This window comes from Dryobates pubescens, chromosome Z (genome assembly GCF_014839835.1).
Source record: "Dryobates pubescens isolate bDryPub1 chromosome Z, bDryPub1.pri, whole genome shotgun sequence".
Classification (NCBI taxonomy): domain Eukaryota; kingdom Metazoa; phylum Chordata; class Aves; order Piciformes; family Picidae; genus Dryobates; species Dryobates pubescens.
Genome location: NC_071657.1, coordinates 21,613,591 through 21,628,604, shown reverse-complemented (window position 1 = coordinate 21,628,604; position 15,014 = coordinate 21,613,591). Strand labels below are relative to the sequence as shown.

The 15,014-nt window shown below is 38.7% G+C and overlaps 1 protein-coding gene across 1 annotated transcript in view; it reads right to left on the bottom strand.

Annotated features, from left to right (window-relative positions):
• Positions 1-15,014, bottom strand: part of EFNA5 (ephrin A5) — a 261,962-nt gene that overhangs the window by 45,202 nt on the left and 201,746 nt on the right. Inside the window, exon 2 of the mRNA XM_054178587.1 lies at positions 5,080-5,372. Coding sequence (XP_054034562.1) covers positions 5,080-5,372 — 293 coding nt within the window. The remainder of the gene's footprint in view (positions 1-5,079; positions 5,373-15,014) is intronic.

The window sequence follows — 15,014 nt, the reverse complement described above, 5'->3', positions numbered from 1 at the left end:
AAGAGCGAATTCACCACACTCAGAATTTGGAAGCAAAAATGGAATTGTATTTTCACAAGAGACTAAGCATAAAATTATTTTTAAAAACCAATAAATACATACATGGTATATTTTTATATATGCACAGCTCAACAACAGCACTGCATGCACACCCCCCTCACAATACTTTAATTCTGCTCATTGTCCCCAGGAGGGCACAAAGGGGCCCAGAAGACTATACAACCACACTCTCTCTCCACCCATCCTGTGCCTTACAGAAGTCAAAACAGAGAAGCCACAAGATCAGAGGGAGAATAGCAAAGCCCAAAGCCCAATCAGGAACAGTGTGAGAGAAAGAGATAGTAGGCTTGTTCCACAAGCTATTTTTCAGACAAATTGAGTGAGACAGATTTACCTTTTATTGTAATATGAACTTCAAGGAGTTCACCCCTCTCAGACTGGGCAAATCCTCTGGAAAATTCTGTTTACAACTAGAATCTAGTTTTAAGCTGTAACAGCAGCCTGTTCCAGTATTTCACTACTCTTATAGTAAAGAATTTCCTCCTAATAACCAACCTAAATCTAACCTGCTGTAGTTTAAAACTATTGCCCTTTATACTATCGCTACAAGCCCTTCTAAATAGTCCCTTCCCAGCTTTCCTGTAGGTCCTCTTCAGATACTGAAATGCAGCTGTAAGGTCTCCCTAGAGCCTTCCCTTCACAGCACTGAACAATTCAAACTCTCCCAGCCTGTATTCATAGGAGAGCTGCTCCAGTTCTCATCTTCGTGGCCCTCCTTTGGACCCACTTCAGTAGAGCCATGTCCTTCCTCTGCTGAGTGCCCCAGAGCTGGACACAATACTCCAGATAAGGTTTCAGCAGACAAGAGCAGAGTGGAAGAATCACCCCTCTCAACCTATTTGCCACACTTCTTTTGATGCAAAACAGGATACAGTTTGCCTTCTGGGCTGCAAGTGCACATTACTGGCTCATGTCCATCTTCTCATTCACCAGTTTCTCCAGGATCTTTTCTGAAGGGCTGTTCTTGATCTCATCATCCCTCAGCCTGTATCAGTAGCAAGTATTGCCTGGACTTTGGTGCTTCACTTTATCTGAACCCTATGAGGCTCACCTGGCACCACTTTTCTAGGTCCCTTTGGATGGCATCTCATCCCTCAATCATGTCAACCTCAGCAGTCAGTTTGATATCATCAACAAACTTGCTGAGGGTTCAGTTCATCTCATTGTCTATTTCAAGATGAGGATGCTGAACAGCACTGGTCCCAGTATGGAACCCTGAAGGACACCATTTGTCAGTTGTCTCCATATGGACATTGAGCCATTGACCACTACCCTCTGGATGCAACCATGCAACTAATTCCATATCCACTGAACAGTCCACCCAACAAATCTGTATCTTACCACTTTGGAGAGAAGGATGTTGTGGGGGACCACATCAAAGGCCTTGCAGGAATTCAGATATCCATTGTCCTTCCCTTGTCCTTCTTTCTTCATTAAAGAAAGCCACTAGGCTGGGTAGGCAAGACTTGCCCTTGGTGAAGAGCAATGCGTATCATTGGTCTTGAATTATCACCCTGTCCTCCATGTGCTTTAGCATAGCTTCTAGGAGGATCGGTTGCATGATCGTTCCAAACACAGAGGTGAGACTGACAGGCTGGTATCTCCAGGACCCTCAGGACTTCACCTGACTGCCAGAACTTTTCAAATAACATGGAAAGTGCCTTGGCAACTGCATCAGCCAATTCCTTCAGTACTATGGGATGCATCTCATCATGTTTCATAGATTTATGTATTTCAGATTCCTCATTCCTGGACATGATCATCCCTTACAGTGGGAGAGGCTTTATTCCCCTGTTCCTCACCTAGTGGTTTTTACCATAAGCATCTCAGATGGAAAGGAGGGAATGGAAAAGAAGCAACTTCATGACAATGACTTCAAAATAAGCTTACAGCTTTGAAACAAAAACAAAAAAAGAAAAAGTAACCCTCCCCAAAATTAACATGGATATGAAACATGGAATTGCACAGGACAGAGAAACTGCTAGAGGATTGTAGGAGTGATTATAGAAACATAATAGTGCAAACACTGAATACTTAAGCACACACAAAACATAGCAGAAGGGAGCAGAGAGAATAAGTTCAGCTCAGCTGTCATCAGAGACCACTACTGCCTGAATGAGAGTTCAATTTGACATGTTATTAATAAGGTAAGCTAACTACCAAATTAATATGTGAAAGTAAGACAACGAAAGTGGAAATATTATAAACACTTCTTTTCTGCCTTAAATTGACTAAGGAGCTTGGTCCTGAAACTGTGGTAAGGATTCTGCAGTAATCTGCATCAGTCTGGTTCTAGCTATGTCTTCATTTTATTATTTCTAAGCTCTAATGTTTATTTGCCCAGTTGTTATTGGTATTTTATTTAATATTTAGCATATTAATAAAAATAATATCCATAATTAAGATAAGGTAATTAAAATTATGCACTTGTTTTTAATTACTTAACCTTTAAAGATTTAGGATCCTTTTCCCCCCTTGATTGTTTTATCCATCTTCCCTTGCCCAGTTTTATTGCATTTTCTGAAAATAATGGAAGCAAGACAGGCAAGTCACATCCTTAAAAGCACCAGACAGTAACCAAGCTAAATATGTATACAACCACTCAATAATTCCAGAGGTCTAGACTACGTATTTTGTAACCCCTACATACAGTGTCTCAGCAGAGTGGGAAAAAGTTTCAAGTGTGATGAGGAAAAGAAACTTTAACATGCACACACAGAAAGATAAGGAATCCACTCCCTGTAGTCTGGACTAGAGTCTGATGACAGTTTTGAAGAGGAAACAAGAATATTTCATAACCTTGTTTCTTCAGCAGAAACTAAGAGAAAAAAACATTCCCGGATGAACAACTCTGCCCTAAGATGGTATGCATACAAATGTTAACTCAGTGTACAGTGATTCCTTGCAACTAACTACTGTAATGCCAGCTTTATTACTGCCTTTGGCAGAGCAAAGGATGAAGGCAAAAATTACTACAGAACAGAAAGAAAAGTACTTTCATGTCTCTGAAACATGCCTGAAAATATGAGTGTTCTAGAAGACACGTATTGTTTTTAGTAATATATTGAATTTAACCACTAATGAGAAAAAATAGGCATGAGCAACCTGTGTGTATTTGAATAATGTCTTTCTTCAGAGTTCAATGGATTTTGTATGTTCTAACAATGAAGATAGCAGGCTAGACAGACCAAGTTGAGATTTCTCTTTATCTTTTGTTTTCTTTTCTTTTCTTTTCTTTTCCCCTTCATTTTCATGTTTGGTTTTCACTTTTAACAGTTCATTCATTCTTTCTTGCTTTTTTAAAACTTAGAAAACTGGTATGTTACTGTTTGGTTTTTTCCTAATGCTTGCAGCCTTCAATGCCATTCCTTTGCTACATTAAATCACAAAACAATGGTGGTAAAGACTGCATTCCATAGCTTAAGTATTTCTTCTTCCTTTACAGCTGATGCATGGGAATTGCATTTTGAAAAAATCCCCCCCAAAACAACCTAAAAAACCAAAAACTCCAGTGTTCCTGGAGAGCCTGATATCAGAGTTTTGAATGACACAAAACAGCTGTTAAAGTTAATGGGAAGGTTGAGAGTGAAATGAGTAGGACTGGGCCTACACAGTAGATTTATTTATCTCAGAATATTATCCACTTAACTCTGAAATCTTCACATGATTTCTCATCAACATATTAAAAATCAGTTTTAAGTAGCATTTCAGTACATTGATTTTGTTCCCTCTCCTTATCATTACAATTCTTATTATTGTGCCTCAGCACAAGAAAAAGGCACTGTTCTTCTGATGCTGAACTACCACTCATTAAAGGCTTTTATTTGCTTGAAAAAAAACAATAAATGGAAGACTATCCACGAGGAATGCATTTCCCTGTAGATTTAGAATAGGAAAAAGAAAAACTCAATTCTGAAGAAATGAGGCTGAAAACCAGGGACCTCACATAATAAGTTTCTCTGGCAAAATGAGGTAGAAAAAACGTTTCATAGCTAAAAGGCCAGCTACATATATGGAGACAAAATTTTTAGCACTAGAAACAGTAAAAAATATTGCTGGAGCTGTCAGAACTTGTTAGGAGTGGAAGACTCAGATGTAAACCAAATTGATAAATTAAGATCTTTTCTGGACCATTAAACATCCAAGACAACTGAAGCAGTACCAGCAACACAGTGGGGTCAGGTAACCAGTTTGTGTAACCCACTCTTTTTTAACCTCCTGATGTTTTTACTTTCTTATTCCTAGATGTTATCCTGCATCTTCTCTGGGTGCTCAGAGCAGCCCCAACGCAGATCTGTGTGGAGGAGAGTGCAGAGCTCTGGAAGGGTGTTCCCTACTGCTTTGTGTAGCACACATTAAGGTGTGCAAGCTCATTCACACTCCCCTGCTTGCCACCTGTTCCCAAAGCACCCCAGACTGCCCATGCTGACAGAAACAGCTCATTCAAGAAAAAGGAAGGGAAAAAAAAGAAGGAAAAAAAAAGAAGCTGCTTGACTTGATGTTAGGAGTATTTACTCTAAGAAATTATAACTTTAAATACCACTGGACTATTGACATCAGCAGCCACACCACTTAGTGAGTTATACACGCATTTGGCTTTCCTTGGGTGAAAAATATTACAGAGATAAAAGTATTTGATCTGAGCAAGTAAGAATTCAGGAATTTCTCATATAAAGGATTACTTATTTTTCCTCAAGGACAGCTTCCACCCTACCATTCTCACTTCCTCCTCTGACTGTTGGAACAAACATAGTAGTGTATTTTGCTTTAAAAGTCAGCCACAGTTCAGTAGCCACAAGCTATTTGATGTGAGAAAAGCAGCTACGATTTAATCTCATTTTCACTAGCTAGAATCCTAGAAAATGTATTTGGGGATAGTTAGATATTAAGTGTACATTCACTGTAAGACATCTGCATTAGACACCTTTTGGCCTTCTGTGTTTCCACAGAGAACAGGTGAAAAATTTGCTGGGTTTCTTGTACTTGTTGTGCAACAGTGGCAAATTTCTGTATACTCACAGATGTAGAAATATTCCCGGCCTGGCCTGAACTCAAATCCTAGTGAGAAGGGCGTGAACAGCTGGAACTTTTCTGAGAACTTCAATGGTCCATTTGGGGAATGTGGCCGATTACACTCCCACCTCTTGAACCCTTTGGAGGTGTGATCACAGGAGCTGTAGCCATCAAAGTTCACCATGTACAGAACATAGCGTTCAGTTTTGTCTTCTGGCACTGAGTCTTCATAGTGAGGGCAGAAAACATCCAGATAGTCATTGATGCAGACATCAATGTGGTAGTCGCCTCGCTGGAATCTGAAATCACAGGAAGAGTTCAGACTTAAGCACAATTAACTGAAGATGACCTTGTTGCAGGATAATATTCATATAAAAGGGACATCACTAATGGCACTTCATTTCACTCAAGCAATGCATATCCACTCCCAAAAATAACCCTTGCAATTCACCAGAGCTATCATACATTACTTATGCAGGATGATGACAAGACCTCCTGGTCTTGCTATCTGCTCTTACAAAATTAGTCTATTGCTAAGACACACCAAGTTATATCTTTCTCTGTGGTTTACTGAGTAAACAAAAAAATAAATGTCTGCTTTATTTAGTTGTGGGTCTGTTGGTTGGCTGCTTTTTTTCTTAATTGGAGAAAGAAGTAAGTAGCAGCAAAGAAAGTAAAACTCTATCAAGTCTCCCAAAATCAGTGTCTATATGAACATATCCAAACATATCCTTTTGTTTGAATCAGGCAGTAATCATTTCTGTGCTGAAATCTGATTTGACTGCAAGTACTTACAGTCACTGCAAGAGCACAAACAGGTTTATTCATTCTTCATGACTAACAGCAGTTTGTCAAGATGCAAAGAAAAGCCTGTATTGCTTTTTAAAGATAAATGAAAAGCAGTGCATCTTCTTTGCCAAAAGTACACAGTGGAAGCATAGCTTTGTTCAGATAAAAGGACTCTAGGATACAAATTATCAGCACTCAGCCTAATGTGCCACTTCTGAATGAGTGCCAGCTGAGAAATGTAGTGCAAGGCTCCAGCCCAGATACACTTTATTATGACTATAATTATTACTAAGGACTCCTTAGAGAGATAGGATTACAGTTGCATTGAGGGTGGGGAGGGTGTTCTTATTTCTCCTCTCTACATTACTTACATTACATCTTTAATGCCTGTCATAGTATCTGAAAGAAACTACAGGAACAAATTCACTGCCTACATGGGAGCTTATACCATGATGGATTTAACAATTCCATATGCCAGGTTTGTATGCCTACCAATCTCCCTGGGGTAGCCACTGACCTGCTCCACTTCAGGCTGACTGAGTAACTTGTAGCTTCTCTCTTTCATGACAGCATTTGTCAAGTGTATCACAAAGCAACAAAAAGGCCATGACAGATTTAACTATAATACTTTTTAGCTAAGGGGCATGTTTTAAACACCTGATGGGCTTGGAATCTGGATCCTTCTATCTAATTTAAAAGAAAAAGTAATGATCTGCTGGCCCTCCAAGGATAAATTCAGTGCAAACTACAGCTTTTTCTATCCCTACAATAATTCAGTTTCAATAAAATAGCCTTTTAAAGGGGAAAAGCCACACATGCATCAAAGTATGATATATCTCTATAACTTCATCCAGTGCACAGACTCACAGTATTCTGTAACATAAAAAAGCCTCTCTAAACCAAATTTCTTCCAAGTGAATTTACATTTATCTAAATCATTAGTAGAAAATGTATTTTTGTACAGCAGTGTGCTTTCAAAACCTGTCACCTGAATGGATACTGTCTTAATAAATTTACAAAAATTACTGTTTCCAATTTGGTGTCTGCTTTCTGTATCAGTTAAGAGTATGCTATTTCTTACAGACAGTGAAAAAAGTATTTTGTAAGTTACAGATAACAAATAATCTGGCAATGATTTCTTTTTTTAATTGCAATTCTACTAAGTAAAAATGATAAACATTTATATGTGTGTGTGCACTTTTATTTAACTTTGCAGGTGACAGACAATGCAGTTTTCTCTAAGGATTCTAAGGTTACCTTATATCAGCCTGTGCTTTCACATCAATGCCCAATTATGGTTTTGTGACAGAAACAATATGCTTTCAGAACTAATCTTATATAATTGTAGACATCTGGGATCTGAGTGGTTTCCTTAACATTGGATTTTTACAATACAAACAACCTCATATGAACTGCTTCTCCACATTCTCTTTAAGTCAATGGAGGCAAATGGGAACATACTGAGTCCAATTCACCTGGCCCGTTTAGGCCTAAGACACACTGGAACAAGACAGACCACAGCCCTGGACTCTTAGACAGGCAGACATCAGGATATTACTCTTAACACAACACTCTTCTTTAACTGAAATGAGAGACTATGAGTGTCTAGATAGACATTCCCTGAACAGAGTGTGGCAAGACAGCTGAAACAGTCTAAATAGCTGAATTTGAAGGGAAGAATCTGACCACACAGTTTATGATAATGGCAATTACAGAGTTAGGTAATGCTCAGACTTGATGATCTTAAAGGCCTTTTCCAACCAAAACAATTCTGTGATTCTATATACACAAAGAAAGAGACAACTAGATTTGTGATCACACCTTCAATCTGCATTAGCAATGAAATCAAACTTGTGAACTGCATCAGTGAGCTCTTCTACCCAATCCTGCACACAAAGATCTCATCTGACTCACCTTTGTCAAAGTCTCCCACTGTATTTGTGTTAAACAAACATAACCACAAAACAACCATCCTTTTTGATCACTGATATTTTGGTAGATTTATTCTTATTTCTGCTTCACCTAGAGTTGAAGCTATTGAATGTCTTCATTCACCCCAGCACACCCTATCAAATACCTGGAAAGTAAGAATCAAGCATTGCCTGCAAACCAAGGCTGAGGGTAAGGCACACAGAGAAGTCCTTTTTACCACAAGGTCTTCCCCCCCATTCTCCTCTGTTTTATTAGTCTTTCCTCATTTTTTATTCCAGTCATTCACCACAGCCAGAAAATGTTTACATTTACACATCTGAAAAAAGAAGATGGCACATATTTTCAGCAATCCGAATTGCCCTTTAGCTGATATTGCTGGCACAGCAGTTAATATGCTCCAGGAAAAGGAAGGAATTTTATTAAGCAGCTCTGAGTGAAGTCTCTTCACTCCGTATAGTAACAGCAATAATGAGAAGAGGCTATTAGACAACTAAGAGGTAGAAAGCAGGTATTTATCTCCCCTCTTTTAATATCTTAAAGAAATCATGTGGCAGTTTTAGGCTATGCCTTTAAAAATTTAGCTGCAGATTTTGAGCAGAAAAGTGGAAAAATATAAACAACTCACTATTGGGTGTAAAAACGAAAAAAAAAAAGGAAAAAAAAAAAAAAAAAAAAGAGTATTCTGAACGAATTTCATTGGCCAGAATGTGTGGGATGGACGCAGATGTACCCTAACAGTCTTTCACATTGCACTTCATTCTCATTTTCTTTCTTTTCTCCTGTGGTTCTAGCTGCTTTGGCTGTTCTGCTGAGAAGATAATGCTGGCCTTGCAGATAAGAACACTAACACTCCTTTTCTTCCAGCTTCTCTCCCTCTTTTGGTACAAGGGGGTTTGGGAGGTTTGGGGGTGGAGGGGGCAGTGGAGCAGCTTCCCTGGTCGTTTTGACCAGGGGGGGTATCTGTGCTATTTTCTGATTGCAAATACTTGTAGAATATTGTAAATACCGTCTATTTTGTACATATTCATTACATTCCATTGTAGAGTGTACTTTTTGCTTCGTAAATACAGCTTCCATCTGCTTCCAGCTGAGCTGGTCGTGCTTAGTTAATGTGAATGGGAAACTTTAACCCATCACAAGTCAGTATTCAAAACCTCAGCAAAAGTCCTGAAGAGATATTTAATATTAATTTTAGTTTATTTTTTCAAAAAGATCCTCCAAAAGAGGCTACCTAATCTCCATCATGCCTCTTAGGGTGATCTGAGACCATTCTTGTTGCTCCAACTACAAGGCAGTATGCTGTATTTATCTTCTTGAAAGGAAACACAAAGGATTCTAACCTGAACAGAAATGCAAGGAGGGACGGCCACAACTCAACAGAAAATTTAACAGCTCAAAATCCTCAGAAACACATTTCCAATAATTTTAACCCACATCTAAGAGCAGAACCACTTAACATTTACAGAATGGAAGCCTCTTATTAGTAATGTAATGTCAGGCATTAGAATGAAATACAAGTTCCACTTCAAACGAAAACACTTGTCATCTGTTTAGCCACCTATACATGCTGCAGAGCACAACATGCAAAGGGAAAGTGGAATCTATTAGCAGATATATTTGTAGAGATGATTTCCTGTTGACTGCATTTAAGGTTTAATGTTTGTTCTTTTCCTAGTCCCCTTCACACTAGTCTTTCCTATATTCTTGCCTAATTCTACTTAGGTACTTTTTGTTTTCTCAGATAGGTCTTCATCCTGTTCAAGCTGATCTTTATCTAAACTCTCATGCTCTTCTGGTACCACTCACTAATCACTATCTCTGTATAAATCCTACTACAAGAAAGAAACTGGTCCTATCTAGATTTTGCATAATAGAACATTATGTTGTAGAAGCCAACCACGAAGACTTCCCCAGAACTGACAGGATCTACAAAATTTCTCACAAATGTAATTTGTCTCCATGCTGGATTACACACTGCAAAACACAGTTATTCTTCAAACATAATTAACCTTTGTTTTGTGTCAGGTGGCATTCAAACAGTATTTCAGAAATCTGCAGAAAGCTAGCTCTTAGGTGGTAGGGCTGTAAAAGCTATTTTGAAAGTAGAAACTGATGTAGCTTCTAAACCAACAAGCATCAGTTTGCTACACTGTTATCTCCATTATCCCTCTCCTCATACTCCTTCAAACAAGACAGGCACATGAATGTTTCTATGCAAAAGAGCCACTGCTGAACTGTCCAGGATGCAGAGAAAGAGCTTTATGGCCATTTTAATGACAGAAACACAATACTAGCAGAATATTTTCAAAGTCATTAATGCCTTTGATATTCTGTTTATCCATTAACACAAGTACAGAGTCTGTGTGCATGCTTTTCTTCATGATTTTAAATTCTGAAACATGCGAATTGTCTTGAATTTAGCAACTTTGCTGGTCACTGAAACAACTGTTGATTTATTTAAACATGCACTTAGAATGCAACAAGATTTGTTTGTTTATTGTTTCTTTCTCCTTTTCCTTCTTGAAATAAGCACTATGAAAACCCAGTCTAAAAATAGCAGAAATAATACTAATTGCCTGCCATAGTTTAGATATATATAAATTACAATAGTTTCTGCTTATTGCTTCCTATACAAATGTTATATTCTATCATCCTTCCTGTAAAATTCACAAATCAGATGCTTTACTTCAAACTAACTGTGTCAACCCCTCCTTGTTTGGAATCTGTTTCGTTAAATACTTATGGCAAATCTCCCTTGTGAACAAGACAGCATTTAAAATAGCTGTTTAAACAATGTATTGTGAAATTCTGGTCTTCAGTCTGGCATCAAAAGGGATCAAGTCCAAATGGCCCAAATTCTGCTGCCTGGTACCTGCACAGCTTGTAACACTAACATGCAAAGGACATTATCACTGCTGAATGCCTTATACTAGCTGTTTTGCTTTCAAATGATAATCTGAAATACAATGCAACATCAAAAAAACTCGGTAAACTGATTTATTCTTGTAATAAATACAAATAATAATTCCCATAGTTTTTCAGAAGCAGCACAGAAAAAAGTTATTTGTTCTGTTTCCTAAAGGAAAGACGGCTTCTGTGAGCAAAATGTTCACATTCTTGTACATGCTGGTAACTCAACTCCTCCTTTTTTACTTTCATGGTCATTAAGCCAGCTTTAACTAAATTTAATGGAGATGGAGAGGTCTCAAGAGAGCTGTCCACTTCTGCAAGTATCATGAAAAAGGCAGCCAGGTGAGAAGATTCAATAAGTATCCCAACAAAGGTGGAACCACTAGTAGAACAGATGTTATTAGACAGTAGAGACATCTCTCACATATGCTTGACACATGAAAAGCTTCAACTAGAAAAATCTGGGAATAGATTGAAAGTTAAGTTTATTTCTGTTAGCTAGTTGTAAAATCGTGTGCTTGAATTATTAATAATAGCAAAATGAGTACAGAGTAAGTATTTGTATATGCAGTAATACACAAACCCAAAGCAATTTCTGGAAAATGTTAATATCCTTTACAAGGACAACATTTCAATTGCTCTTAGGATGTGATGATGTCAGTTATTTAGCATTATACACTACTAAACTTGCTTACAGATTTTGCCTCTGGTTATGTGGCAAGTGACCATTAAAACATTTCATATCATTTCAAGCTCTACTCAAATTCTGTGACTGGAACACAGCGGGGTAACTTGTGCTTCATTATTCTTTTAAACAGTCCAAGCTCCCTCATTTGAACTAACTTAAAGCTGTTCTGTGTGATGGGGGAAATCTTGTGGTTGCTAATTATCTGAGGGGTTGTGGGATTAAGCATACCATTTTACTGCAGATATCTTAAATTGCTATTTCTGTGCTATGCAAAAATAACCTCCTTAATGCTTTTCTGCTCTTCTACTGGCTTTGTCACAACATTTAATAAACTCTGTTTCCATAGCTGTGCTGACATCAACAATGGTTCTGATGCAGAAATAATGAAGTAATCAAAGAACTATTTTAATTTTAGCTCTATTCAAACCAAAGAAATTTCAACATTTGCCAGGTGCTAAGAGAAGTGGGTTTTGCTGACAGCAGCAAGTCAATGACATTTTAGGTCTCCAGTAGGATAGCGCTAACCTGAGCAAGCCAACAAAAGCCCTTTGTAGTGTATTGGAGATGTCAGTGATGTTTTAGTCTTTAGGCTAGTTTCACAAGTTAAGACAAGTAGAAAACACCATGAAAAAACACTATGAGGAAGGAAAATTCTGAATGACTAAAGATAAGACAAATAACTAATCAAAGTTGTTGTTAAAAAAAAAATAGTATTCATATCTTTGTCTAGAAAAGACTGCAAGTTAAGTACCTAATGCAGAAAGAAACTTCTCTTTTCATTAAGTCCTCCATTCAATTACCATTTATTGGAGTAATTAAACACTGGCAAAGGATGCCAGGCTAATTGTTAGATTATGATAATCACACAGCTTTGCTGTGCTACAGCTGATCAAAATAAGATGTGGTCACACACACTGAGCTAAAGCTTCTCTGTAATCACCAAGCCTCTATGGGAAACTTATTACTATAATAAGGCCACTTATTACTGGTTCATGATCAACCAGGCAGAGATATGTACTATTTGTAACTTCCTTTTACTATCCCACCCGCTCTGCCAGAACAAGCCTTCCAAAAGGCTGCAGCCAGGTCTTTGCCTTTGGCTGGCTCCCTTCCATCACAATTAAACAGCTGAGCAGAATCAGGCTCCTGAACTTGAAAGACTTCACCACATTGCAAATTACTGTTTCTTAAATGGCTGCAAGAACCTATCACATTTCTTGAAAGAGCTGAGTTTCACTTCACATGCATATGTTGGACATCTACCTTTCCCTTTTATTCTTACTATGTCCCTTTCATGAGGGAGATTTTTCACACTGTTTGGATAGGTCCAAACAAAAAACCCCAAACAAAAATCAGAAAGAACAGAGCTGCATTAAATTTGACTTAATGAGAAATGCATCTATTTTATGTGGCTTGTCTCCCTGCAGAATCTTAGGGACATTATTATTTCTTACCCCTTCTTATCAGACAGTGATACAAGACACCATTTGGAGGGCTGAGGTTTTTTTTGTTGCTGTATCAGGTACTTAGTACTGCTTACCTAAACAAGATAAACAAGTGATCTATGTAGAGACTAGAATACTAGATGAAATGTGAAACAAATCCATTTAAAAAAATAAATTATTCACTGAGTAGCTCTTAAGAATGAATGAATGGTTGACCATAACAGAGGAAATTCACACACACAAAAAAATAATCAAACTCCTGACAATTATATTTAGTCTGTGCCGATACAAGAACTAGACCTTTTGAAATATCAGAAGTATCTATGCTTGCATATGCAAGGCACACGACACCAAGCTAGGTGGGAGTGTTGATCTTCATCAGGGTAGGGAGGCTCTACATAGGGACTTGGATAGATTGGATCATAGAATCATAGAATCAATAAGGTTGGAAAAGACCTCAAAGATCATCAAGTCCAACCTGTCACCACAGACCTCATGAGTACTAAACCATGGCACCAAGTGCCATGTCCAATCCCCTCTTGAACACCTTCAGGGATGGTGACTCCACCACCTCCCTGGGCAGCCCATTCCAATGGCTAACAACTCTCTCTGTGAAGAACTTTCTCCTCACCTCAAGCCTAAACTTCCTCTGGTACACCTTGAGACTGTGTCCCCTTGCTCTGGTGCTGGTTGCTAGAGAGAAGAGACCAACCCCTTCCTGGCTACAAACACCTTTCAGGTAGTTGTAGACAGCCATGAGGTCACCCCTGAGCCTCCTCTTCTCCAGGCTAAACAATCCCAGCTCCCTCAGCCTCTCCTCATAGGGCTTGTGCTCAAGGCCTCTCACTAGCCTCTCTGGACATGATGTGTCAGCATTGAGCTTCAGCAAGGCCAAATGCCAGGTCCTGCACTTGGGTCACAACAACCCCGAGCAACACTACAGGCCTGGGGAAGTGTGGCTGGAAGGCTCTCTGTCACAAAGATACCTGCGGGTTCTAGTCGATAAGCAACCAAATATGAGCAAGTAATGTGCCCAGATGGCCAAGAAAGCAAATAGCATCTTAACTTGTATTAGAAGTGTTGAGTCCAGCAGGAGTAGGGAGGTGATTGTCCCCTCTCAGCTCTGGTGCGGCCACACCTCAAGTATTGTGGTCAGTTTTGGGCACCTCAATACAGAGAGATGTGGAGTGAGTGCAGAGGAGGGCAACAAAGCTGGTGATGGGCCTGGGGAATAAATCTTATGAAGAGCAACTGGAGGAGCTGGGGAGGCTGAGAGGAGAACTCCTGGCTGTTCACAATCACCTGAAAGGACGTTGTTGAGAGGCTGGTGCTGGTCTCTTCTCACAGATAATTAGTGATAGAACAAGAGCCATTGACCGTAACTCTCTGAGTGCGACCATACAGCAAATTGCTTTTCCAGTTAGTAGACTACCCCTCAAGTCCATACATTTCCAATTTGGTGACCAGCACGTCATGCAGGCAGTTTCAAGAGCTTTACACAAGTCCAGGTAGATGACATCAGTTGCTCTTCCTTTGTTCACTGATGCTGTAACTCTATCATAGAAAGCCACCAAGTTTGTCAGGCATGATGGTGAAGCCATGGTGAAGCATGGTGAAGCCATGCAGGTTACCACAAATCACCTCTTCTTCATTTTCTGTATACTTTAGCAAGGCCTTTAGGAGGATCTAGTCCATGATCTTGAACTGGGTAAAATAAATACTCACAGTTCACTTTTTCAACCTTCACTTTTCCCAAGCTATTGAAGTTTACAACTGTCCTTCAGGTGAGCACTTCTCTGCATTTCCAGAACCAAGAAACACCCTCAAAAACAGTCTGGTAAAAGTCCTTTATATTTTGTACCTTGACTGAAATACATCCTTTGCAAAACACAGAAATATTACATCCAGAAGGAAAAGGCTTTTATCAGCAGAATAATGTAAAAAAACAACAACAAAAAACAAAACAAAACAAACAAAAAAAAAACACCAAAAAAAACAACACAGGACTTTTTATAGCTGGCACTGCAGAAAGATATATGCTCAATGATAATAATAAACAATAAAAAACAGAAACTAATTGTTCTTCCCTGAGTACATATGAGGAAGGCAACAAACAAATCAACAGCTATTTCCCTCCTATAAATCTGAGTACTCCAGAGATCTCAGGAACTGCAGCA